Source organism: Euprymna scolopes, chromosome 39 (assembly GCF_053919585.1).
Source record: "Euprymna scolopes isolate OS-2025 chromosome 39, ASM5391958v1, whole genome shotgun sequence".
Classification (NCBI taxonomy): domain Eukaryota; kingdom Metazoa; phylum Mollusca; class Cephalopoda; order Sepiida; family Sepiolidae; genus Euprymna; species Euprymna scolopes.
The window spans coordinates 69,247,274-69,272,573 of record NC_136520.1 but is presented as its reverse complement, the minus strand read 5'-3'; the positions used below and the strand labels follow the sequence as shown (position 1 = coordinate 69,272,573).

At 34.4% G+C, this 25,300-nt stretch overlaps 1 protein-coding gene across 2 annotated transcripts in view; it reads right to left on the bottom strand.

Moving 5' to 3' along the window:
• Positions 1–25,300, bottom strand: part of LOC145263837 (cullin-2-like) — a 102,003-nt gene that overhangs the window by 4,459 nt on the left and 72,244 nt on the right. For both annotated transcript variants that reach the window (XM_080120910.1, XM_080120909.1), the window contains exons 12-18: positions 22,750–22,806; positions 17,486–17,614; positions 14,373–14,459; positions 10,124–10,270; positions 8,599–8,676; positions 5,207–5,273; positions 164–357 (exon numbers count right to left, since the gene is read on the bottom strand). In XM_080120910.1, coding sequence (XP_079977036.1) covers positions 164–357; positions 5,207–5,273; positions 8,599–8,676; positions 10,124–10,270; positions 14,373–14,459; positions 17,486–17,614; positions 22,750–22,806 — 759 coding nt within the window. The remainder of the gene's footprint in view (positions 1–163; positions 358–5,206; positions 5,274–8,598; positions 8,677–10,123; positions 10,271–14,372; positions 14,460–17,485; positions 17,615–22,749; positions 22,807–25,300) is intronic.

Below are 25,300 nucleotides of genomic sequence, written 5' to 3'. Positions count from 1 at the left end.
TTTGTTAATTCTGACATTGGCTAATGAAGCAGCAGCAGCCAGCAGTTAAAAACATACACATTAGAGCTAATGTTGCTTTCAAACAAACATATATAGCTTTTGGTAACTAGGGGAGAAGGGGAAAGAAAGAGGAGAAGTGAAGATAAGAGAGTGAGTTACTTACCTCTGTGCTAAGGATTTTACTTTCAACTAATACCTGCAACTGTTTCACTAATTCTTTGTCGGGTAATTGGCTCGTTTCCATTAATTCTCGGAACGTAAGACTGTCAGTATTGTTAAAAAGAAGCAGAATAGCCATGTGGTAGGTGCCCATTGTTACGGTGTAGGTTTTTTTTAAATAGTTAAATCGAACATCAGCTGCAAGACAAAAGAAATACACTTAACAGAAAAGGGCAACTAAAAAAAAAAAACCAAAAAAACTTCAGTTTTAATTTGACATGTTTGGTGGAAGAACAACGTAAGTGCCAAAAGTTGAAATGTTTAGATTTTTGTCTCAAAATGCGTAAAATATCAAGGAGAATCTAATCACACGCAAAAAAAAAAAAAAAAAAAAAAAAATCATTGCTGAATTAAAAGTATTTACGTGAAAAGAAGTGTTTGAATATTTAATATACGTCTGTTGAAATGTGGATACTTAAGACCATAGATTTTCTTTAAATTCTCTAATTATGTTCTATTTGTTTTGATTTTTCCACACTTGCAAATCAATGATTTGCATATTTATGTAATTCTATTTAGCATGGATATATCAATATCTTCAATAGAAAGTGTTTTTCTGTTCTATATTATTCACTGCACTGACCTCTATTTGGTTTATGACTATATCTGGTTAAATTTGTACTTTATGTTAGAACGAGCCTGGATGCCTGGCATTGGCTCGAGTGTTAAGAGCTGAAAAAGAAAAAGTGGTGATAGGCAGGCAGGCTCAAACCCGTACCGTGAAGGAAGAAAATTATGTGGAAAAAAAACCCTGACGTCCTTGCTGTCGCATCCATCACCAAACCAGAAGTGACAGATTTAAATTAAGGCTACACAATCGAAAAGAGGGGATGACTTTCGAAAAAAAAATGGTGAAGAAAGTGATCCCTCCCTGTAGAAAAGGGCCAATTGAAGGTAAAGGGATCAATGTTTTTAGCTAATTTTTTGATATTTGTGTTTAATGAAAACCTAAGAATAAGCAAAGTAAAAAAAAAAAAAAAAAAAAAAAAAAAAAAAACAGAAAAACGAACGAACGTTACGTGAAAAACGGCTTAAATATTAAAATTTTAAAAGTCGAAAAAAAAAAAAAAAAGACATCTCACACCACGATTCGAAGAACCCAAAACGTTTAGATAATGACCCAAAGCTTTAACCAACTGAGCTAAGACGACGTACATGAAATTCAGTCAGTTCTTCAAATATTTAACCTAAATCAGGTCATGACGTCATCTGACGCATGTGTAGAACCGGTCGTCGTTTTTTAATTTATTTACCCCCCCCCCCGTTTTCATTTACCCAAAACCACATACACCCGGGCAACGAGTACCCCCCGCTAGTATAATATAAAAAATACATACACTAAACCAATCTTAAAAATATTATCCCAATTCCCAGGTGCAAATATAGATTTTATCAAAGTGTGTGTTATTTATTTTGTGTGTTATTTATTTTGTGTGTCACGCTTATATCCAAGCGACTCGTTTGTTATGGACTTCAATTTCTTGTAATAAATAATTTTACTTAGAATTCTTCACAAGTTTTTGTTTCGGTTTTGATTATAGCTGATGGCACTAAAGGTTTCTATTTTTTTTTTATAAATAATTTTACCAAGAATTCTCCTTAAGTTTTGGTTTCGATTACTGCTAATGGCACTCCAGTAATCTATTTTTTTTATAAATAATTTTACCAAGAATTCTTCATAAGTTTTGGTTTCAGTTATAGCTGAAGGAACTCAAGTTACACATTTTTTTCATTAGTTTTGGTTTCAATTCAAACTGATGCACCCAAGTCATATGGATATGTTTTTTTTTTATTTTAGAAATCTCAACTTTATAATATGCTAGCAGGGGTACCTGGTGTTGCCCGAGTGTTCAGGTGGTGTAGTAAGGGGATCAAAACAACAGTAGGCAGAGGTGTTAAAAAAAAAAAAAAAAAGTAGGCAGGCAGACTTGAACCCGTAACATGGAGAAAAAAAAAAGGTTTGATGTCTTAGCTGATGTTTCCATCACCCGACCGGATATTCAGAACGTTCAAATTAAGCATAGTCAATCGAAAAAAAGACGAGGACTTGCTAAAATGTCGGTGAAAAAAGTGACCTCTCCTTGTACAAAACTGTTCAGTTCAGGGTGAAGGAATGAAGGTATTTGGCCAATTTTTCGATATTTGTCATCCAAGACATCAAACTTCAAAACGATACCTAAATGGTCAGGATCCGTCACCTGTGTCGAAAGTTTTTGCGAAACATACACACACACACATTTTGCCCTTTAGAAAATAAAAATCAATATAACATTACATACTTTATGACCACGTTACGAAGAGTATCCCTGCTAGTTTAGATAAATACTTTTGCAGTTGTAACAAAAAAGCTACAATAATATCAGAGCGTCTCCATTTACGCTGAACATCTACAGAATGCCAACATCTCATATAAATGAGTCCCCTATGGAATTTCCACAGTTCCCGCTAGTTAAATATTATTCAAGATTGTATAAATCATTAGATTAAGCTTATATCCAGGAAAGATGAAAAATAATACGTAATTTAAGTTATAAGATTTTTTTTTTTTTTTTGCTTAGCTTATGCTCTAAATGGCAAAAATCCAGTAGAATTTTAAAAAGAAATTGATGATTTAATCATTTTAAAATAATGTTTCAAGGCAAAGTTTATTAAAGTTATATGATTAAACCAATTTTTTTCTCAACACACTGAATTTCTTCAAAACAGAATTTTCATAAGTATGCAGAAAACAAACCAAACACTCTACACATAAGTTCAATTTCAACCAAAAACAAAGCAAAGATCACAAGAATAGTTGGAATCTAATGTTTATGAAAATAAAATAAAAAAAGGCAGCTATTAGTGAAAAATGAAACACATTAAAGCTTTCTTTCATTAACATATCAATTTTTATAACACAAACATTAATTTATATACATATATATATATACACACACAAAGGATTTTTTTTAAGAGGCAGTGATCTTCAAAATAAATTAAAAAAAAAAAGAACAAGATATTCTAGTAAAAAATATAATAAACTAGCATTTCAGCCCGGCGTTGCCCGAGTGTTTGACTGTGTGTGTTGAGCAAAAAAAAAAAAAAAAAAAAAGTGGTAGTAGGAAGGCAGGCTCGAACCCGTACCGTGAAGGAGGAAAGAAACCTTACGTCTTTGCTCTTACGACCTACGACCACAACCAAACAGGAAGTGACTTATGTTTTAATTAAGGCTAGACAATCGAAAGGAGAGGATGACTTTCAATAATATTATGCTCACATTTTTCTATTGTAATTCATGATTTTTCCAGGCTTCTAGTAAATTCACTTGTTCTTTGTTTAATTTCAGTCTTATTTTTTTGTCTCCATAAGCATAACATACACATATGTAATAACAATGTAGGGCACTCATCTGCTTTCAATAACCCCCCCCCAATTATCTCCCTTTAATTCTTTCATTCTGTTTCACTTGTTACTTCTCTTTTCATGAGTGGTGAATTGGTAGCAACAGTAGTCGCTGAAGCAACATGGTTGCTATGGAAACCAGTCATAAAAACGTTGCTCACCTTACGTTTTTTTACAATTTTGAACATTAGTACATTCATTATAACTTTTGTTTTAATGCACAAAAATTGAAAAAAAATTTTTCACAATATAACTGAGGTGATCTATAAACTGTAATAATTGTTTGAAATTTGGTCGAAAAATGAGTGAGTGATGAAGCTTTAAAGCAGTTCTAAATAACTAAAACTGCCACTAAACCATATACTCAAACACGGTAGTGTTTGAATTATATATAAGATAGATAGATAGAAAGATTGCAGATCAAATAGACACAGAAAGGGTAACGCGTTTTGGATCAACTGCCAGGTCAAGGAATCCTACGTCATCCACAATGCCAGATGGATAGTGTTTCTTGCGATCTTGGCCATAGCAAGAATGGTGGTGTGGACGTCGCAACTGAATGAGAAGCGTAGGGTTGAATCTTTTGCTTATCAGGATCTGATCGTGTTCTTCAAGGACCAATTGAAAGTCAAGATCAGATGTGATAGGAAAAGATTACATCCTGCAGCATGTGATAAAAGATGGATAAGAGTAGCTTGTGTGAACATAAAGATGCCAAGTTTAAGTATGTGTTCCCCACCTGAGCATACTCTGCCCGGTTCCAAGTCTTGTTGGACTCCACACCTCATAATATAAACTTTTAGCTAGTCGAGTGAATACTACCCACCCCTTTTCCCAGATAGAAAACTTCCAAGATGCTTTTCTTTTTGCTCTTGGCCCTCCACTAATTGCTTCCATCTTGGAGTGACGTCACATACTCCACAACTCCCCCACCTTATTTTTTTCCCCCTCAGCTAGAATTCAGCCCCATCAACCCAGAAAACAGTGGGCAGTCTTACCACCTGGAAAGGGTTGGAAGGGACATACTACCAATGTTTTCTTTTTGAACTTTTTACCCTAACCCCACGCCAATGATATGTTCTATTGAATAAATTTTTTTTTTTTTTTTTTTTTTCAGAGATATGTATATATATATATATATCTCTGAAAAAAATAAAATTAAAAACCGAGTTGATTTTTTTTTTTTATTAACTATATATATATATATATAAATAGTTAATAAAAAAAAATCAACTCAATTTGAAAATCTTGAGTAAAATGACCCCTGGTGTGAATGTGATATTCTGTGGCTGAAAACTCTAGCTAGGAATATCTTAGACGAATCAAGGTACAGTGACAAGGATGACCATAGACCTCCTCCACCCCTTGTCGATATTTTTTTTGTAAATATTTTGTTTGTCAAAATAAAATATATAAATCAAATAAACACAGAATCCCAATTTTATTCAAGGAAAAAAAATGATTGTTGCAGGTCTGCTTTGAGCAAAAGCAAGGTCTCACTTGGAGCATTGCACTGCAGACATAAGAGCTATATGCACGGCCACGATTCTAATGACACAATCTATGAAAAAGTATAACACGAAAAAAGCGAAAGTGTAGAACTTACCCATGCAAGAATAATGCATCCAAGTCAATTTGCGGCCACTGAAGTTTTTGTTGTAAAACATTTCAAACTAAAAAAAAAAAAAAAATAGCATAGTTATGATATGAATTCAGTAATCGGTTTGTAGCATATTAACCGCCCAAATATTTAGTTTATGTTTTTATTTATCAAAAAAATTTGAAAACTTATCAAATTTGGATAAAAAGATTCCTCATAAGTTTATTTTTCTTTAGAGATTATAAATGGTAGTTGTTCTGAACAAGAGACTTGCAGCTGAAAACTTTTGCCTGATCAAACTAAAACCTAAGTCCAATGAACACAATCCTATACCTATGACTGACCTACATGCTATGAACATCACAGCACCTGGTCAATGATTGTAATGCCTGGAAAGCGTCCATCATTACCAGCGGTGACAAGATGTACCTCTGCAGATAGGAACAAAAGACATTAAATCGTATAGCAGCAGGACGAGTCTCAAGAACCCATCTTGCTTGGAGCAGCACACAGATCCAACTGACTCAGATGTGAAATTCTAAGTAACCATCTCTCGCCCCAGAGAAACCAGCTCTAACTCACCTACCCTTCTCATCTCCTGCAGTATATGCACCTTTGACCAAAAATCCTAAATATCTAGTCTTGATCTCAATCATCCCTATTCAACCACTCAAAGACAGACTACTCGAATATCGAGTAGAGATAATAGCTAAACAGTCTTTGTTCAAACGGGCTTATCACCAGACAATATAGAAACATTAGTTTTCTCGATTAAGTTGATCTCAGCAGAAACCTTCGTTTAACCCTTTACTGTTAAATTGTACTTTCCAGTCACTTTTCCAAAAAAATAAAAATAAAATAAATAAACAATATTTCTTACTATTTTGGCTTGTCAACCCAACTGGTCTTTAAAGTACAGGTCTATGCATGGTTCAACAAGTGACTAAGAGTTTTCTTTATGTTCGTGCGTCAGTTGCACGCTAATTTCCATAACGTGTGGATTTCATGATTAAAAAATTTATTTATTGCATAAAATAATTTTGGTGATAATGGGTTAATAAGGTACTTATTAGAAAAAAAAAAAAAAGAAAATTTCCGGGTATGCCTCAATCACAATTGGAGATATTTTCAATTTCTTCTATGCCCTCCCCTCATATTGGTCGAATATCTCATCCGCAACAAGTCTATTATTCACATGCAGTACTAAACATGTACATTTTTACAAATTTCCTATTAAGTGACAATCAAAAAAAAAAAAAAATTCAAAAACAAACATTATCAAACGTTGTTGTTTAGTGGTTCATGTTCTTAGTTGCTTTATTTTTATAGCGCACTCTAACGTACACATTGCGTGAACTTCTCCCATCATCCATTCCCAGTAGTGTGGATGAACAAAGACAAAGCTTAAAAAAAAAAAAAAAAAAATCAAGTATCCACAGTCAGCTCACTAGCCTAATTGGAACACTTTTCTCTCTTCATCAAAATCTGCCACTTTTGATGTATCTTTGTTATATATAAGGTAAAATGATACAATTGTTGCCTTAGAAAAGACATGATTCCATTTCCGTTTTTTAGTTGCAGACTATCTACTAGTTAGCCAGTTGTGTACAAATTCCAAGAGCAATAGGAGCCTTCTATCATGTCTGAAAATGACAATATTCAACGAGCGAAATCAGAGATGCGTTGCTATACAACTTATGCTTTCTACTGATCCAAGTTATGACAACAGGACCATTGCCAGCACCCTCAAAATACATCGCTGGATTGCCACAAACAACAGGGACATGCACAGGGTGATGAAAAAGTTTCCAGCCACGGTTATTGTCTTTGGTGTGGTTTCCAGTGAGGGCCACATCATGCCATCTCACATCTTCAAAGTTAGCTTGAGAGTCAAAACCAAAGTGTACCTGGATGTGCTGAGGAGTGTGATAATCTGCAAGTGCAATCAGGTGGCCGCTGGCAGCTGGACTCAGCACTAGCCCAGAAGTCTAAAGAGACTCAGGCTTAGCTCCAGAAGGAGTGCTACGACTTTGTATCCTTTTCTCACTGGTCCCCCTCCTCCCCTGACCTGAACATGCAGGATTACTTTGTTTGGTCATACGTCGAGAACATCAACATGACCTCCCACAACATCAAAGCCAGCCTGATCTCCATTATCTGCTGAGCTCCCGTCAGCGCTTGTGGAAAAGGCATGCTTCCAGTTCAAGATCCAGATTGAGGCTGAAGGTGGTCACATTGAATGGATGTCAACTAAGACATAATCAAGTTATCGGAATTGATTTTTTTCAATGAAAGTTTTAAAATAAAGCTGTAGCGCTGTTTTCTTTAAGGTGGCAAATTTATTATTCCACTGTGTGTGTGTGTGTTTTGATACCCTAAATTATGCATATAAACCTAAAAATATGCCAAAACATTTAAGCCTCATTTTAATTTTTTTTTTTTTTTTAAATTGCTGTGTTTGGAGAATTAAATAATTTGTTGACTTTTCATCATCATTTTGTTTTTCTTGCTTTTATTTCAGAAAAGACCAAATAAAACACTGCTTCAAAAATTAAACTGACAAACCCAAGTTGAAACATTTTGTTTTTGTTTTTTGTTTTTTTAAATTTCTTCACATTTAAGAGAACATTATATTTTCAAATTTTCACCTGTAATTTTCTACCCCCGTCTTAAATTTGAGAAAAATATAAAGTTTATTTTTTACAAATATTTTTCTGAAACTTTACCAGCGACCCCCCCCCCAAAAAAAATAAAACACTTCAGACTAATTTTATTATAAAGGATCCCTTAAGTGTGAAAGTTTGAAGGAAAAAGGTTAACAGTAAAAAAATATTTAGAGAGGCATGAGGAAAACATACACTATTGTAATTACAGCTGATTGATGGACCAATATTTTTCATGTTCACTCCAAAGACTTATCACCACTTGGACTTAGGGGCTACTATTTGGGACCATGCCCAGGAAAGATTAACAAGATGTTGGTTTACGTTATATTTAAACTTCTGGATATCAGTACAGCCGGGGAAGCAGATAGCAGGAAGGGAATTTCAAAGTCTAGCTGTTTGAGGGAAGAAACTATTAGAGTAGAAAGCTTTCTGGCATTTAGGGATCTCAACAGTCAAGGGGTGTGATTTTGTTGCTAAGCAGGTTTGTCAGAGATATGTACGTCAAGGGGAACAAGTTTAACGAGTTCATCAGCAAGTCAAAATTTTACTGAACTTTATTTTCAGAAAATAACGTGGAACAAAATTTGTGCTTGTTGTTGGAGTTATAAGATTAAGAAAAATAGAAGTGATAAAACTAACAATAATGTGGAACAAAATTTGTGCTTGTTGTAGGAGTTATAAGATTAAGAAAAATAGAAGTGATAAAACTAACACTTAAAACTTTATGCTTACCATTCGGACACTTTTTTCTAATTCTTGAGGGATAGCAAATGTTGGGAATCCACTTTGTCGAATCGGCCATGCACCAGCCTGGTCAGAAAACAAAAAATAAAAATGAACGTAACAATATATATAGAAAAATAAATGAGTATATGATTAGCATCAGTTTTATGTGATTATGGATTTTTTTTTTTTTTTTTTTTAAATATTTTTTATCATTTTGCTTTAGGTAGGGTATATGCATAATGACATGTGTAAGCCGCTTATAGAAAAAGTAAATATAAAAATTTGCCTATACATTAATAATAAAAATCATGCTTGTGGACTGACTATTTGTGGTACCTGGAATGAATACACACACACACACACACACACGGGGTTGTTCCAAAAGTAAAGCCTATTTTTTTTTTTTTTTTTTTTTTACTCAAAACCTAAAATGTTGAAGAGCTACAAAGACAGGAATGATATCGTTAAAATCAGCGATATTTTGTGCGCTAGAATTTATTTTTCTATATAGTCACCATAACTGTCATAATTGCCAGCCACTTTCGATGACTGCCATAAAGGTTCAGAGTGCGCTTTGTTGCTCACATCTGTCGCCACTCAGAGCTTGGTTGGACTCACTAAAATAGGGGTAAATGTCAGACATCTGGTTGGATGTCCGACCCCCTAGAAGAAAAAGTTTAAGAAAAATGAAAAAAAAAAAAAGAACTTGAATGACTACAAGACACTATCCTTGAGTTTCTAAGGTGTCTCTGGTGAGGGGTTAGGGTTAGGGTTATGTCAAGAAAACTTGTCATGAAGATAATTCTCCCTACAAATAAACGTTGACTAAATATTAAAAATCATATAGTATGACTAACCAACATTTTTTTACAGGGAATGGTCCACCTTCCCTAGGTTATGTTACCTCAAGTACAACACGAAGCTGGATACTTCACCAGACTAGATTAATTCTTGTCCTGGAACCTGGTTTGACCAAGAGACCACAAGAAAGATATAAAATAACATATTTAAATGGTCAATTTGGGAAAGGAAAATGACGTTCTCAGTTTGAGATGAAAATGAGAACTTTAATGGAGTATTCGATTGTCGATGTATCTCATATAGAGATCAAGTGTTAGCTACAACAAAGGGCTTCTTGATTTCTGAGAACTTCGACTGACATTAAAGTGAAACGAAAAAGCAAAATTAATGAACCTATTTCCTGTGTGCGCATCAACTACTTTGGCTTCATAAATGTTCACTCGATGCTGGTGAATGTTGATCAGTTTCATTTTTTCTGTATGGAACAATTCAATGACGTATCCATGACAGGGACTGCTTTCTTAGAGTCTCACACCATCAATATCTGCAACAGAGAGCTGAAACTTTCAGGTCATGAATGCATAAATTCAGCTATTATAAACAATGCAATTTGCAATCCCGTCTGATCCATTCAGGTGGAATAAAAAAAATAGGAGGCACTACTTTTGGAACATCCCTCATAATGAGAGAGAGAGAGAGAGAGAGAGAAAGAGAGATTTGTGAAACTCACCTGTAAGACTAATATTGAAAATCCTACACCAATTTCCAAAGTTTTACTTCTACAGAAATCCTCAAACTTTTTGTTTAAATCTCTGCTGATATTCATGTCGGTAAACATTTGGTGTAATTTATTGGTAAATTCATAGCCACATGCTTGCTGCAAATAAAAAACAAAGTTTAATTTTAAACTGACAATCAATGTTTTGTGCATTTTAGGTTAGGAAGCCAGTATCTTCAGACATCCTGATCTGGTAATAGCAGGTAAGAGTAGAAAGAGAAAACGTGGAATTATCACTTGAGACTGAATACAAGATGTAGTATTTAACAGTGAGATATATAGGAACATGCCTTTTTAATGTAACATGTATTTAAGCAAACCACACACACATTCATGCATACACCTTTTAACCAACACATCAGTTATCGCCCCTGTGGTAACCTTCACTTTGTCCAACAGATGGCGCTCTCCATTTTCTCCTTCTGTTCTCTCTCTCTTCTTTTTCTTTCCACTTTAGAAATGGAGCTGACAACGTGTTTGCCTTCAATTAAAAACTCAAATGCGAGTGGCATGCAAATTACGTCCATGCCTCGACAGGGCGTTTATCTTTTCTCAAGACAGGTATGAAATTCGTATAAACAAATACTTACACACACGATGAACTTCCAACGTATGCTTTTTGACGAACTCTTGCATACATTCACGCACGCATACACACGAACGTTTATCTATATGCATGCTTTTTTTTTTTTTTTTTACAGTGATCACCACTTATCAAGGCCCAGAAGCCACTCAAGGATAAGGGTTATTGCAAGTACATTACATTAGTGTGGAGATTTGATGAAGTGTTTACTTAAGGAGGCGGTTCATTAGGAATTTGTTAACGTTGGACTTGAAGACATCCAAGTTGTAGTCCGGTGGAAAGCAGGCAGACGGAACAGAGTTCCACAGGCGTGCAGTTCTAAGAAAGAAGCTTTGTTCATGGAATCCACGTTTTGATTTAGGCACAGATATAGAGTGGGGGAAATTTTTCACAGTGGATTCAGCTAGACGAGTGTTTTTCGTGAAAGATTGGCGAGGAGGGACCGGAGATTGGAGTTCAGACGAGCACCTGCCATGGAAATAACGATAAAACAAGGATAGGCTCGCAACGTCTCTTCTGTGGGAGAGAGGTTGCAGGGTAGAGAAAAGGGCATTCCCCATTAAGCCACGAAGTCTATTTTGTACTCTGTCAAGGCAGGATAGGCTGTTTTTAGCAGCTCCTGCCCAGATATGGCAACAGTATTCCATCCTTGCTAGTTTATAAACACACAAACACTCTGTAACGTTCGTAACCTTTCTGTGTAAATAAATATTCCTTGTATATATGTAAATATATGATCCTGTTTCAGCGTGCTTCATTTCAATGTCTTAAATGTACTCATAACACGTGCACTTATGTTGATCGTTTTCTTTACTATGCTGTCCTAGTAACAACGACCTCTAACTATTCAACTTATCGAAAATGCAGCCTATTCATGTAACCGGTTCATATACGCAGCCAACAAAGAGGAGGATCCAGCTATGCAACCGGTATATAAACTGCACACCGGGTCCTCCACAGTTACATACATACTCAAACTGAAGGTTGCACCTAAGTGAACCTTTTGCAATCAATTACTCAGACATTTTTAATCAGTTGTAAAAAAAAAAAAAAAAAAAAAAAAAAAAGAGAGAAATATCATAAAAAGCCTCACCATGCTATTCAAAAATGTGCCTACCACTCAAATAGCTAGCTGAATAAATTTAAAAAAGAAAAAAAAATCACTTGCAGCTCCTACAGGAGAAAAACCAAGGTTTTGTCCGAGAGTTCCCCAATTTTTTCAGGTTGACACCTCCTTGACTTCTACAACATATTACTAGTGCCTCCTACCTCATAAACACATGTAAGCTTTTTTTTTTTTTTTTCAAAGTGAAAACAACAATATTATAAACAAAAATATGCATTTAAAAACAATCATATAGTACACAAGCTCGACTTTGTCAGCTTGTAAACATTTTATTTGATCTTGACAATAACCATTAATTATCACAAAGGTTTTTTTTTTTATATTGAAAACAATAGTAAACACAAAATTTGTTTTTCAAAAATAATTGTTGCATTCTTACAGAATGCATACAATATATATAATCTACATACACTTTCATATGTGTATTCTTTAACATAAAAATGTTTGCCTATTTTCTATGCGTGTGTGAGGTGGGGTGGGTATTTTTTAGTCCCCCTCCCAACTGCCTCCCTCCCATATCAAAGCACCGCCCCGTCCTCCAGGGGAGGGAATACTACCCACTTTGGGAAACTTGGGTCTAAACCATTGTACAAAAGTAAAGTTCAATATAAGTATTAAAAAAAAAAATTTAAAAAAAAACTAGTTTTTTTTTTTTTTTGTTCAATGTTGCTTATTTTGTTTTTATTTTGTTTTTACTGACTCATCTCTTATCAAGGCCAGGAGCCAACAAAAGGATACAGGTGAATAAGATGGATAGATTTTTGGTTTAATGGTCAAGCATTGAGAATTACCAGTAAAATTAGTATAATACGATTTCTTATGAGAATTATTTATGACAAGGGATTTGAAAATGTCCATGTTGTAGTCTGCAAGGAAGCAGTCACTGTGGTAACATGTTCCACAGATGTTAAGTTCTGCTGCTGATGAAAAACAAAGTTTTTCCAGTTATATTTTTTTAAATTGTCTTAATATTTTATTTTTTTTATTTTTATTTTAAATATTAATGAGTGACTCTTTATTAAGATCAAGAATAAGGGTTAATGAGATAAATTGTCGTTTAATGAAGAATATGAGGGTTTGAAGTAACTTACAGAATGGACGTTTGATTTCTTATGCGTTTATGACAAGTATTTGTTATTTGAAGATGGTAACATTATAGTCTGCACGTAAGCAATCCCATGGTTAATGTGCTCCACAATTGTTAAGTTCATGGAAATATTTGCTGTTTGTTTTTTTATGTGACAGACCTGTTGATGAAAATTCTACCTGACACAAGGGAAAAATGGGAAGTGAAAACAAGAATGTCTTTTTACATGTTTATGCCTAAAAAGTATATAAATTTGCTGAGTAATAAATGTTTACATTGGTAATCTTTTAAACTAACGCATTTCAGGTGAAAACATTACATATTTACATATCATATTGAAATTAGTATAAATTCAAAAAAATTATGAAAAATGATTCAGTAGAAAAAAATTACAAGTAAAAATAGAATTTATCAAATTATGAAGTTTTATTGTTTTATTATAGAAGTGTGTGCGACTAATTCAGTATGATAAACTGATTTATCTCTCTTGATTTTAATTAGGGGTTGGCCATTTTAAAAAAGAACCTAATTGTAGCTAATTTTTTTTTTTATTTAAAATATATCTATCACATTTTCTACTGGATCATTTTTTATAATTTTTGGAATTTATACTAATTTTGCTATGACATGTAAGTACATGACAATGTTTTTACCAAATGTATGTATGAAGTATTGCTGTCACATTTGGGCTGGTGCATTTGCTACTAGTCTCTCACTACCAGACAGGATACAAAAGAGAGTTGCCAACCCGATAGGTCCTGAACTGTCACCTAAACTTCAGCCTCTGTCACCGATGAAATGTTGCATCCCTCTGTTGTTCAAGTATTTTAATGGTGAATGCTCTGACGAACTGCAAGCACTTGTACCCCCCCTCGACGTAAATACCTCCGACAAACCTGATAAGCAGCTAAATCCCACCTCTACACAGTATTCCTAGATGTAAGAGAGCTTTCTACTCCAGTTGTTTCTTCCCCAGAACTGCTAGACTCCCTTCAGAGTCCCTTCTTCCCCAACTGTACCGACATGGAGAAGTTCAAGTGTAATGCGAACAAACATCTTGCTGCCCAACCCCCTGTATGGTACCCCTGTAGCTTATGTCCCTGATAGTAAGCCCCTACATCATAGTGGCAATATGCCTTGTTTGGGGTGAAAATGTAATAAAAAAATGTAATAAAAAAAAAAAAATTAAAAAATTAAAAATTAAAAAATGCGTTGTTTTAAAACATCAATAATTTAAATAAGCACAATGTGTTTTTTTTTTCTTTCTTAGGAATAATTGGGTGTGAAACAGTTCATTACTTAAAAGTTTTTTTTCCTTTATTGAATATCTTTTTAAAATGAGGCCAAAGTTTAATCTTTTCAGGAAGTTCCAACAACGCATGAAAAAGAAGAGAAAGAAACTTACCTTTAATTTGTTTATCATTGCTTCCTCGGCGTCCATCGATGTTGACAGGTTATAAATTAATCTTTTTGCCAACATTCTAGAATAAAACTGAACAAAGAAATTGAGAATCAGAAAAAAAAAAATCAATTCAGAAGAAAAAGCAAAGAAATACAAAGAATTTAAATGGATGTGGGGGGGGGGGATATTCCCGTAAAATGGCACTCTAATGAGATAATTATTTCCAGAGATGCCAATAGCATGGATTGGTGAAATGTAAGTTGTACATTTTCTTTTGAAATCACCAATTATCAAGGCCAAGAGATACACAAGGATACGAGTTAATGACATGAGAATGAATATCAGCTGAATGGTGAGGAACACTAGATCAATAGTATAAAAACTGCATTTGATTGCTAATGGGAAGCCCCTAAGATTTTATTGATGTTGGATTTGAAAATGACCAACAGGGAAACAGTTCTGCAGCAATGTGTTCTATAGGTGGGAAGGCTTTGGAAAAAAAACTCCGTTCATAGAAATTCTGCATGACACCCATCTGATTTTTCAGGTTTATTTCATGATCAAAGGTTTGTCCCCAACAGTACAATTCGCTGCAATGGTCAACTTAAAATCTGGTGAAGCAAGACACTGAACTGATTCTGGGCCTCCAGGATCTGCTATTGGAACCGCGAATGGTTTGCACTCATTATAGAAGCAGCCTTGAATTGCTTTGCCTGGTCAGCCAGTTTGAGATGTGATGAATTTGTTGGAAAGAGCCGGCTCAACCAATTCAAGGTGAATACCATGATTAAAGATTAGTCTAAATAACTAAATGAGATAATGATTTACACGCACTCCAAAAATTCAGCATAAATAATTTTGTGTACGGTTGTTCCTAAGATGGTATTTTTATTAAATCAAGTCATCAGTTCAGGGAAATGACACAAAGTTAAAATCTTAATGTGATTCTCTCTACCTATTTTCTTCCACAGTCATTCATAATTGATAGTCTTCTAATGAAAGATTAGTCTTGAATTGAAAGCCATGTTCAATTTTAGAAGAATTTGCGATGGGTAGCTATTTTCGACAAGTCTTGAAGATGAGTTTTCCGTGGACCGCTGTTTTGTATAACGCTTGGACTTTAAAATTTTGCAGACAAAGAGCAAAAGATCTTTCTCGTGTTGATATGAAAAAATTATATGCGGAAATGCTAAATAATTCAATATTTTTATGGAAAAATTCTGGTTTCTGATTGGTTGCTAGCAGAACGTGGCTCCATTTGATTGGTCAGTTTTTACCGCCTGTGTCTATAAGTACAACCTTCCAACTTTTGGTGATCATATCCTCAAAAATATTGTAACAATTAGTAACCATGTCGTTCAAAGAAATTGTTTTCCATATTTTTCAAATAGATTGATAAGAATGGTTCCAAGACTTGGTTGTGATTTTGAAGTTTTCCTTCTTGAAATAGTTCCTATTTGGCCTTATGGCTAGGAGCAAAGTGTAGTATCTCTTCTGATATATTTTATCTTTTCTGTTCTCGATCAATCAAGTATGATTAAAACTTTTCTAAATAATATTTAATTATAATTAGGATCCTTATAAGCATACAGTTCGTCCTTATTGACTCAGTACTTTCTCGAAAAGGGACACTTGAGCAAATTCACTGGAAGATTTACCAGCAGGTTTTAAACTCCACTCTTCAATTTTTCATTTCATGAGTCATTGATGATCTGAATAGAAGTTAATGATCTTTTAAACAGTAACGGTGAATCCACATCAGTGAAACCATGGTATGTCTAAAATATGCAAACATTAAAACTTGTAGCAGTTTATAAATAATTTGTATTTTAGCTCTTGCATTTGTAATTGAGCATTTTATTGTTTTCTTTTCAACACATCTCGACATCATATATAGGGGGGGGGGGGCTATAAAATTGTCACCCTAGTAAAGATGACATGATTCCATTTGTTTGATTAAAACCCAGTTTCCTTCTTTTTTTTGTTGCAGACCATCTACTAGTTGTCCAGTTGTGTACAAATCCCAAGAACGATAGGAGCTTTCTATTCTATTCTGAAAATGACACAATGTTCAACGAGCAAGATCGGAAATGCGCCGATATACAACTCCTGCTTTCTACCGATCCTAGTTATAACAACAGGACCATTGCCAGCACCCTCAAAATGCACCATTGGATTGTCACAAATAATAAGGACATGCCCAGATGATGAAAGTTTCCGGCAATGATTATGGTCCTTAGTGTGGTTTCAAGTGAGGATCACATCATGCCACTTCACATCTTCAAAGTCGGCATGTAAGTCAACACCAAAATGTATCTGGATGTGCTGAAGAGTGTGGTGATCCCCTGGTGCAATCAGGTGACACTGGCAGATCCTGGGTGTGGCAGCAGGACTCTGCGCCGGTCCACAAGTCCAAAAAAACCCAGGCTTGGCTTCAAAAGGAGTGTTACGACTTTGTACTCTTCCCTCATTGGGACCTCTTCTTCCCAACCTGAACTCACTGGACTACTGCATTTGGTCATACATCGAAAACATCACCAACAAGACATCCCACAACACCAAAGCCAGCCTGATTGCCGCCATTTGCTGAGTATTCGTTGAGCTTCCGCCAGCACTTGTGGAAAAGGCATGCCCCCAGTTCCAAACCTGTATCATGGTGGTGATTCAGGCTGAAGGCGGCTACATTGAATAGATGTCAGCTCTACTACATAATCAAGTTACCCAAATTGATTTTTTTCAATAAAAATTTTTTAAATAAAGCTGTAGTATTGTATTGCTTTCTTTAGGGTGACAACTTCATCGTTCCACCCGGTATATATATATATAAGATACAGAGCTGTTTTATTTTTTCTTAAAAAAAAAAAAAAAAAAAAAACTGACCAGAATGCACAATTATAGAAGTAAAAATCTAAAGGTATGGCAAAAAACATGACGTACTGGTGGCTTCATAACAAAAAAAAAAAAAAAAAAAAAAGAGCTTGTAATTTAAAAGTAAATCTTTTGTTATTAATCGATATTGGAAGTTTATTAAATAAAGCTTCCAACACTGTTTATATAATTTAAAAATTTTTCCAGTTCTCCTAGACACGTAATATTTAAAAATGAAAAATACTCACTCGTTGATAAAGGTCTTTATCTTCTAAATATTTGAACACAGTTATGCAGTTATCGAGTTTCTCATCCAATTCACTTTCAGAAATTCCTTTAGAGCTTTTCTTGAGAAGATTATCATTATATTTTGCTAGCTGCAAAGAAAAAAAATATATTTATTAAAAAAAAAAAAAAATCAGTCTTGTTTTAATATCTTCTTTCAAACACTGGATGTTTCTATAACCTCATTAAAACATTTCTCCAATCAGGGATAGCTTTTTAGTCAAAGTTCCACACTTACAGATCATCCTTGCAAGGGTAGTAATTGTCTGTATTTTTGAGATGAGGTGTTTTCATTGATTGAGATTGTCGGACCGACTTCCTCATCTTGGTTGTTATAGTCACAACGTTTAGGCCGTTTTGCCCTCCGGCCTTCATCAGGTGTTTTGTATCGAACTGGGGAACCGATGGCCAAGTGGTCCTAGACGTTGTATCAAAGTTTACAGTTACCCAAAGGTGCTGAGTTCAATCCTGAACGAAGGCAGTGAAAAGCAACATTCAAAACAGAGAATCAGCAACTATGTCCCAGAGCCTAGCTGGAGTCCTAACACGGTACCCCCATAATAATAATAAAGGGTTGGGTTCGAGACTCCTAACAAACGGTTCCCCAGTTTGATACAAAACACCTGATGAAGGCCGGAGGGCAAAACGGCCGAAACGTTGTGACTATAACAACCAAGATGAGGAAGTCAGTCCGACAATCTCAATCATCCTTGCAAGGTTTAATATGAGCTCCCCTTTCCCTGTGAAGTCAAATTGATCGATCCATACACTAACACATTAAAATCCTGAAACTGTACAATCTGAAAACAAGTTTTGTTTTTAGTCGAGAGAAACAGAGTTCTCTGTGATTTGAACCCACATTTCTAACAGATCATAGCATTTTAGTTTCATTCCAACAGCAATATCTGTTAGGAGCTATGTTTTCAATGAAAGAGTCTTAAAGGTCAAAAGTCACCTTTGGCTGAAGAGAGGAGTCACATGATTGCCATTGAGACCTTTTATCCTCTTAGCTGGTGAGATTTCACTGAGGAAAGACACATTTGCACGCTGTTCCCAAAATGGGGGCAGCTAGCGAAAGGTGGCTGGTTGTAGTGAGAAGGTTGTTGATTTATCTCTCACATATCAAAATGTCAACTTGTTTACTATTTGTCCTTTTTAAGCAATCCCGTTAAAAAGTTTAAAAAAAAAAAAAAAAAAAGTGTCAGTTTGATTTTTATTAACAGACAAAAAGCAATCTGCTTGGACAGCAATGATGATGACAAAAAGATGTGTTAAGAGTTTTAACCGTCTATCAGACAAAGAAATGTGAAATAATCCCACGAGGAAAAAGTAACATATAGCTAAAATACTTTGGGGTGCAACACACATTTCTATACAACACTAACACAGATATTAAACTATTTACTTCCAAGCAGATGCCTATTTAAGCATCTCCCTCCAATGAAACCATTATAAGTAATTAAGAGAAATGAAAAAGTAAATAGCAAGTCAGACAACCATCTCCAACTTATTCCGCTGTCTGAAATGAATGCAAAAAGAAATCTTCATTTCTATAATATAAAGTCAACATTGTTTTTTTTTTTCTTTTTTCAGGTAATAATTTATATATGAAAAATAAAATTACTAGCATAATTCTATACAAATACTTTAGCAATATACCTATATAAACACTAGCAGTGAAACCAGACGTTGTCCAGTATTGAATAAGAATTAATGAATGTTCAATACTTCCAATACTTTTATCATAATGGTGCACTTTATCCTGCCTTGGTAGAGTTCAAAACCTGCTTTGAAACCTAGTAGGCCACGCCCTTTTTTCTTCTTTGCAGTCTCTTTCCCCACAGAAGAGACGCTGTCAACCTGTCTCTGCTCTATTGTTACTTTTATGGCAAGAACTTGTCTGAGCTCCAATCTACGCCCCACTCCCTCGCCAAATTTTCACACACACAAAAAAAAAAAAACACTTGACTAGTTAAAACCACTATCAAGTGGTATCTAAAATTGAACGCAGATTTCATGAACACAGCTTTTTTTTTTCCTGAACTGCCCACAGTGTTCCCACCCAACTACAGTATTGTAGTCTTCAAGTCTAATATAAACAAGTTCTTGTTGCACTATCCCCTTAAATAATCAAATTTTACCGAACTAAAACTATTAACGATTACTAAATTATTTCTCCTAGCAAACACCCCGGATATCTTAGCTCTAAATAAAAAACTAATCTACACTCCTCCATCCCCTCTAACCACTTTAACATGCCTGGTTATTTCCCACTTTGCCGTAAGGACTCAGACAGACATATACATGGATTTGGCTAGAGAAACAAAACTAGAATCAGACAACCAGGCCTTCATGTGCTTTAGACTTAACATTAACTACTGCGACGATACGTCCCGGTTGAAAAATCCCAAAAGGGGAATTTATCCCCGAAATGTATCGTAAAATAAAAAAATAATTTATGTATGTGCCCGTTGTGAAATTGTTACAACCAAGCAGCACTTACCCAGGTTCTGGATAGTATTTTCATCGTGGAATGTTTTTATAAGACTCCCGGTTGATGAAATACCAGGCAATAAATAACGGGACAACACGGATGTATATATATTATACGCATGTCATTTATTGAGCATTAAATTTAAAAAAAAAAATCAAGACAAAATATGAAAAGAAAAATAATCATGAGAAAGCATGCAGACAGTGTCCAACAGGCCAAAAAAGGGAGGGGGGGGCAACACTTGAGATAACTGTTCAAATGAATATAGCCTCTTTCCTTTCCTTTTTATCCCTTTTTTTTCGCATGGAAAATGATTGAGTTACGGTGAGACAATAGAAATCTTTAAAAAGAAAACAGTTTAGTTCAACAAGTCGACATTTGCTAGATGGGGAGGGAGGATATGGAATGATACTTATCTGCAAAGACGTGCATTCAACTCATCATTAGGGATCCGACAAAGTCCAATACTATAATATTATAAAGCGATGCCGTCCCATTTTGCCGGCACACGAGTCGTCATCCTTCGGAGTTCGCTTGTTCACTAGTCTTCCATCATATTTCTTTGCTGAATGGTTTTCTCAACCACCGACGTTCGGTCGCATCTTTCCCATGTTTTGAACCAAGGTGATTTTGCAGTTCTGATGAATTCCCTTTGCGGTCCCAGTTGAGAGAAACGCCATTTCACCGCGTAAGTCACATTGGTGCTGCTCAACGCGTCCTTTCCACTTGAGAATATATCTCTCTCTGATGGTTTTGAGCCAAGGTATTTTATAGTCTTTCTGTATTCCCTTGTCGGCTCCAACAATGAGGATTAAAACGAGTGAATTTCCAAGCTATCAAACGAATCATGTCGGCTGGTGTCCGTGGCATTTTTGTTATTAGCGTTCATTCGACGATGTGACTAGTTCTATTTTTTTTTTTTAAACTACCTTTTTTGTCTCCGACGCCACTCCTGCTAAAAATGGTTTTTCTTTTTCTTTTCTTTTTCTTTTCTTCTTTTGCCTGCACGCTGCTTCGTTTGGGGTTGAGGTGGGGTGTCTGGATGGATTCTTGTCGTGACTTTGGTATGTGTTTTCTTGATGAAAGACTTGGTAAGAGGATGGGGGTGGGGTGTCTATCTCACTTCCTTTTATGGGTAGACGCATAGATATGGGGGTGTCTGGCCGATAGATATTCAAACTGAATTTAAAAAGAGAGAGGTGGAGGGGAGCGATCACTTCTGCATTATGCTCGACTTCCCCATGACACTACTTATATTTTCTTTATTGTTCTCCGTCGACCCAGGACTGTACACTAATTAACCAAGTCTCTAATAGCATAGATACAGCACTCTCCCTTGATATTAGTGCACAAATAGATGTATTTGGTGACTTCAATGTCCACCACAGTAATTGGCTTGGATTCTCTACTTACACAGACGCAGCTGGTAGCATAACACATAGCTTCTCTATATCTCATTCTCTATCACAGACAGTTACGTTTTCACCATCTTTCCCAGATCAGCAAGATCAACATGCCTCACTTCTAGATCTATTTCTGACCAGTTCCGAATAATTGTGTAATGAATGTCCATAGCCTACTTGGGTATGCTGATCACGCTGTGACAATGGTAGAAATTGCCTTTAATTCTTGACATAGAGCCACTGCCCAAAACGACAAGGTATTATAAGAAGGTTGACTGGGAAGCCATCAGGGATCTCATCAGAGATGCCTCATGGGGAAATATCTTTTTTCTTCCCACTGAACAGTGTCCAAATGAGACCACTGAATGGTTCAAAACAGCAATTGAAGCACACGTTTCCACGTGGAAATTCTATAGGACTTCCCCCCCCCCACTCTCCTCAAAGGTTTAGTTCTACTTGTGCAGATGCCATAGCGCAAAGACAGCATGCATATTGCAGATTTAACCGTCCCAAGTCCAGTACAAACAGAGAAAAGTTTATAGAAGTTAGAAGTAACTGTAAGAAAGAAGTAGCAACAGCTAAGAGAGAATATACCAAAAACACCAGAAAACACATCAAAGCACAGAAATTAGGAACTCATGATTTCTGGAAAATCTACAACAGTGTAGTAAATAATGGGCAATCAACAATTCCCCCACTATCCAACAATCATGAGGCTGTTCGCATGGCAACAGAGAAGGCTAATATGCTTGCCAGTTGGTTTATCTCAAACTCCTTATTGGACTCAGCAAACTACTCCCTCCCTGATTTTCCTTTGTGGACAGACGACACACTAAATGATCTGAAAATTACCCCTTCTCAGGTGCAGGATATCATAAATAACCTAGACATCTCATGTGCATGTGGACCCGATCTAATCCCAGCTGTGCTATTAAAAAATGCTCAAATGAGGTTGCTCCATCTTTTCCAAATTTTACAACAAATGCCTTAACAAATCTTGCTTTCCTGACTGCTGAAAAACTGCTTCTGTGGTACCAGTATGCAAGAATTCTAGCGAAAGAACTTTAATTTTTGCCCATTGCCAGTCATGGCAAATTTTCTCTCCTCAAAATTTGAAAAGGTCTGAAACCTTTTAAATATTTGTACCTTAATTCTTCTTGCCTGATGATATCTAATATGATTGAAACGGTCTGCACATCATAGCAAAATTTGACTTTATTTACATAAAATATACATATATATATATATATATATAAAATTCACCATCTAGTTGATACTAACAATATAACACCATTTTAAATAAATAAATAAAAAAAAATTAATAACTTACCAGTTCCGGAGACTTGCATTCACCTTTAATTTTACTGTTAATGGCTGAAGCACACGCCTACAAATATAGAAGGATGAAAAAAAAGATTATCAAATTATACACTACAATCTCAGAAAAATGATTTAATATTGCATTATACAGACATACCTGCCTCTACCAGATTTATAATATTGCACTAGACAATCAGTGACCCATTGAGTCAACAGTTACACGATACATCAGTGGATATATCTATTGCCTTGAACCGAGCATGAAGATTAATAGTTTTAAAGTATATTAATTTATAGTCCATGAAACATGCATTATTTTTTTTAACAAATTCTATAGTTATTAAAAAAAACATTTTTATCTATATAATAAAATAAAGTTACTCAGCTTACCGATTTATGTCAAAACCAATATTTGATTCTGACTAGCTAATCAATTTTGGCAATTATCAGTGTATGTTCCCAATAAACTCCACCAACCAATCATATTCTTGTGAGGAACAAAAACGTCAGTTTCCAATATACAAGACAGTTTAAAATATTTTCAGCAAAAAATGTGTACATAGAATAATGATCTTTTAAAAATATTCATTTTTTTTCTTTTTATACAGTTTTTTAGATTTTTTTTAAGAAAATAAAAAATTAAAAAAAAACTACTTGATCAATTTACATGATTTTTAGAATATGACGCGTACATATACCATAAAAAAATTTTTCAGTTTTTTTTTTATCAAGTGTTATTCTAAATAAGCACCATTTTTTTTTTCACAAACCCAATGATTTTACATGGGAAGTATTCATTTTATACAAAACTATATTTATACTAAGTAACAAGATTCTGTGCAAATTCCGTAGTGATTTTTACATCATTCTATATAATTTACTGTTAATATTTTTTTTTAAATAATAGTATTACACCCGATTGACATATATTAAAAAAAAAAAAAAAAAAAAAAAAAAAAGAAAAATTATTCAAATAATTCTTCCTTTTTCTGTAAAAAGGATTGTCATTGTAAGCTAATAATAGCAAGTAATAATCAGCTAACATACTTAACTTCCGGTGTGTCTGCTACCAGAAGTGATGACAAGGCAAACCAGTTCCTTCACTTTTTTTTTTTTTTTTTATCTCATACCTAGATCTCCCTTGTGCATGCACTTTTTTTTTTTTGTTTAGACATTTTTTCAATCGTTCTTTTTTTTATTTAATAATCATTAAAAAGATTTCAATAATTTCATTTTTTATTTTGATTACAATAATTTTTTTTTATACTTTCATAAACATATTTATTATAAAATTTGAAATAAAATAAAAACTTATTTTTTTAATTTTGTTATGGAAAGTGCAAATAAAGACTTATTTTCATCTGTATAATTCTAATTTCTATTTTATACTTTTCGATAATGTCCTTTTCTTATATTTTATTTCAATAAATCGATTCACAATAGAAATACTGAAGAACAATAAAACTGTCACTGCTTCCAGTAGCAAACACACCAGAAGTTAAGTTAGCTGACTATAACCAAATCATATATACTGATAAGTCAAGCACTTGTTTCAAGGTTAGCAGTGCATCTTTCGACCATCAAATTTTCTCTCCAACATGCAAATAAAGACTAATTGTGTTATTTTTATCTTTTTATAATTTTGTCGTTTTCTTATATTTTATTTCAATAAATCACTTCCCAATAGAAATACTGAAAAACAATAGAAGTGAAGGAGCTGATTTGCCTTGTCACCGCTTCCGGTAGCAGACACACCAGAAGTTAGGAAGTATGTTAGCTGACTATAACTTATTCTTTAAATAAAATGAATATCACTTTTTGAAACATTTTTATTTAAATGCCGATCATAAAATACGCTTAAATATAATTTGTGCAGATTTTGTATTTATTACAGAGCCAATTCTTTTTTGAATATATTTATATATATATTTTTTTTACATGGAAGTCACCACTTATCAAGGCCCGGAAGCCACTTGTGGATAAGGGTTATTGCATGTACAGTAATCAATAGGATAGTATCGTAGTAATCGTTAGTATTGGAGATTTGATAAAGTGTCTTACTTAAGGGGGCAGTTCATCAGGAATTTTGTACTAAATATATATAGTACCGATTTAAAAAAAAAAAAATTTACTTATGTGCCATCAGTTAGAATTGAAACAAACATTTAGCGCTCCAGCCACATTCTCTACCACTTGAGTTAACCAGACAAAGATTTAAAATTAAACTTCTAGTTATGAATGACTTTGCGCATGTGCAAAAGTAATATGTCAACAAGTTGAAACGAACATTTTGCATTTCGACTTGCCGCCATTTCTGTACGCATTACTCATCCATCTAAACAAAAGTTTTTCTTATTATAAACCATCCTTATGTATGATTACCTATTTCCTATTAATTTCAGTGTTATGTGACCAGTTGTTTAAGAGTTTATTGATTAAACATACATATCTGTTTTATTTATATAGATTCTACTGATTTTATTGAGATAATTTGATTTTGGAACAATTCATTTTTAAAATTTGTATAGTCAAAATTTAACCCTAGCAACGTTCACCATCTT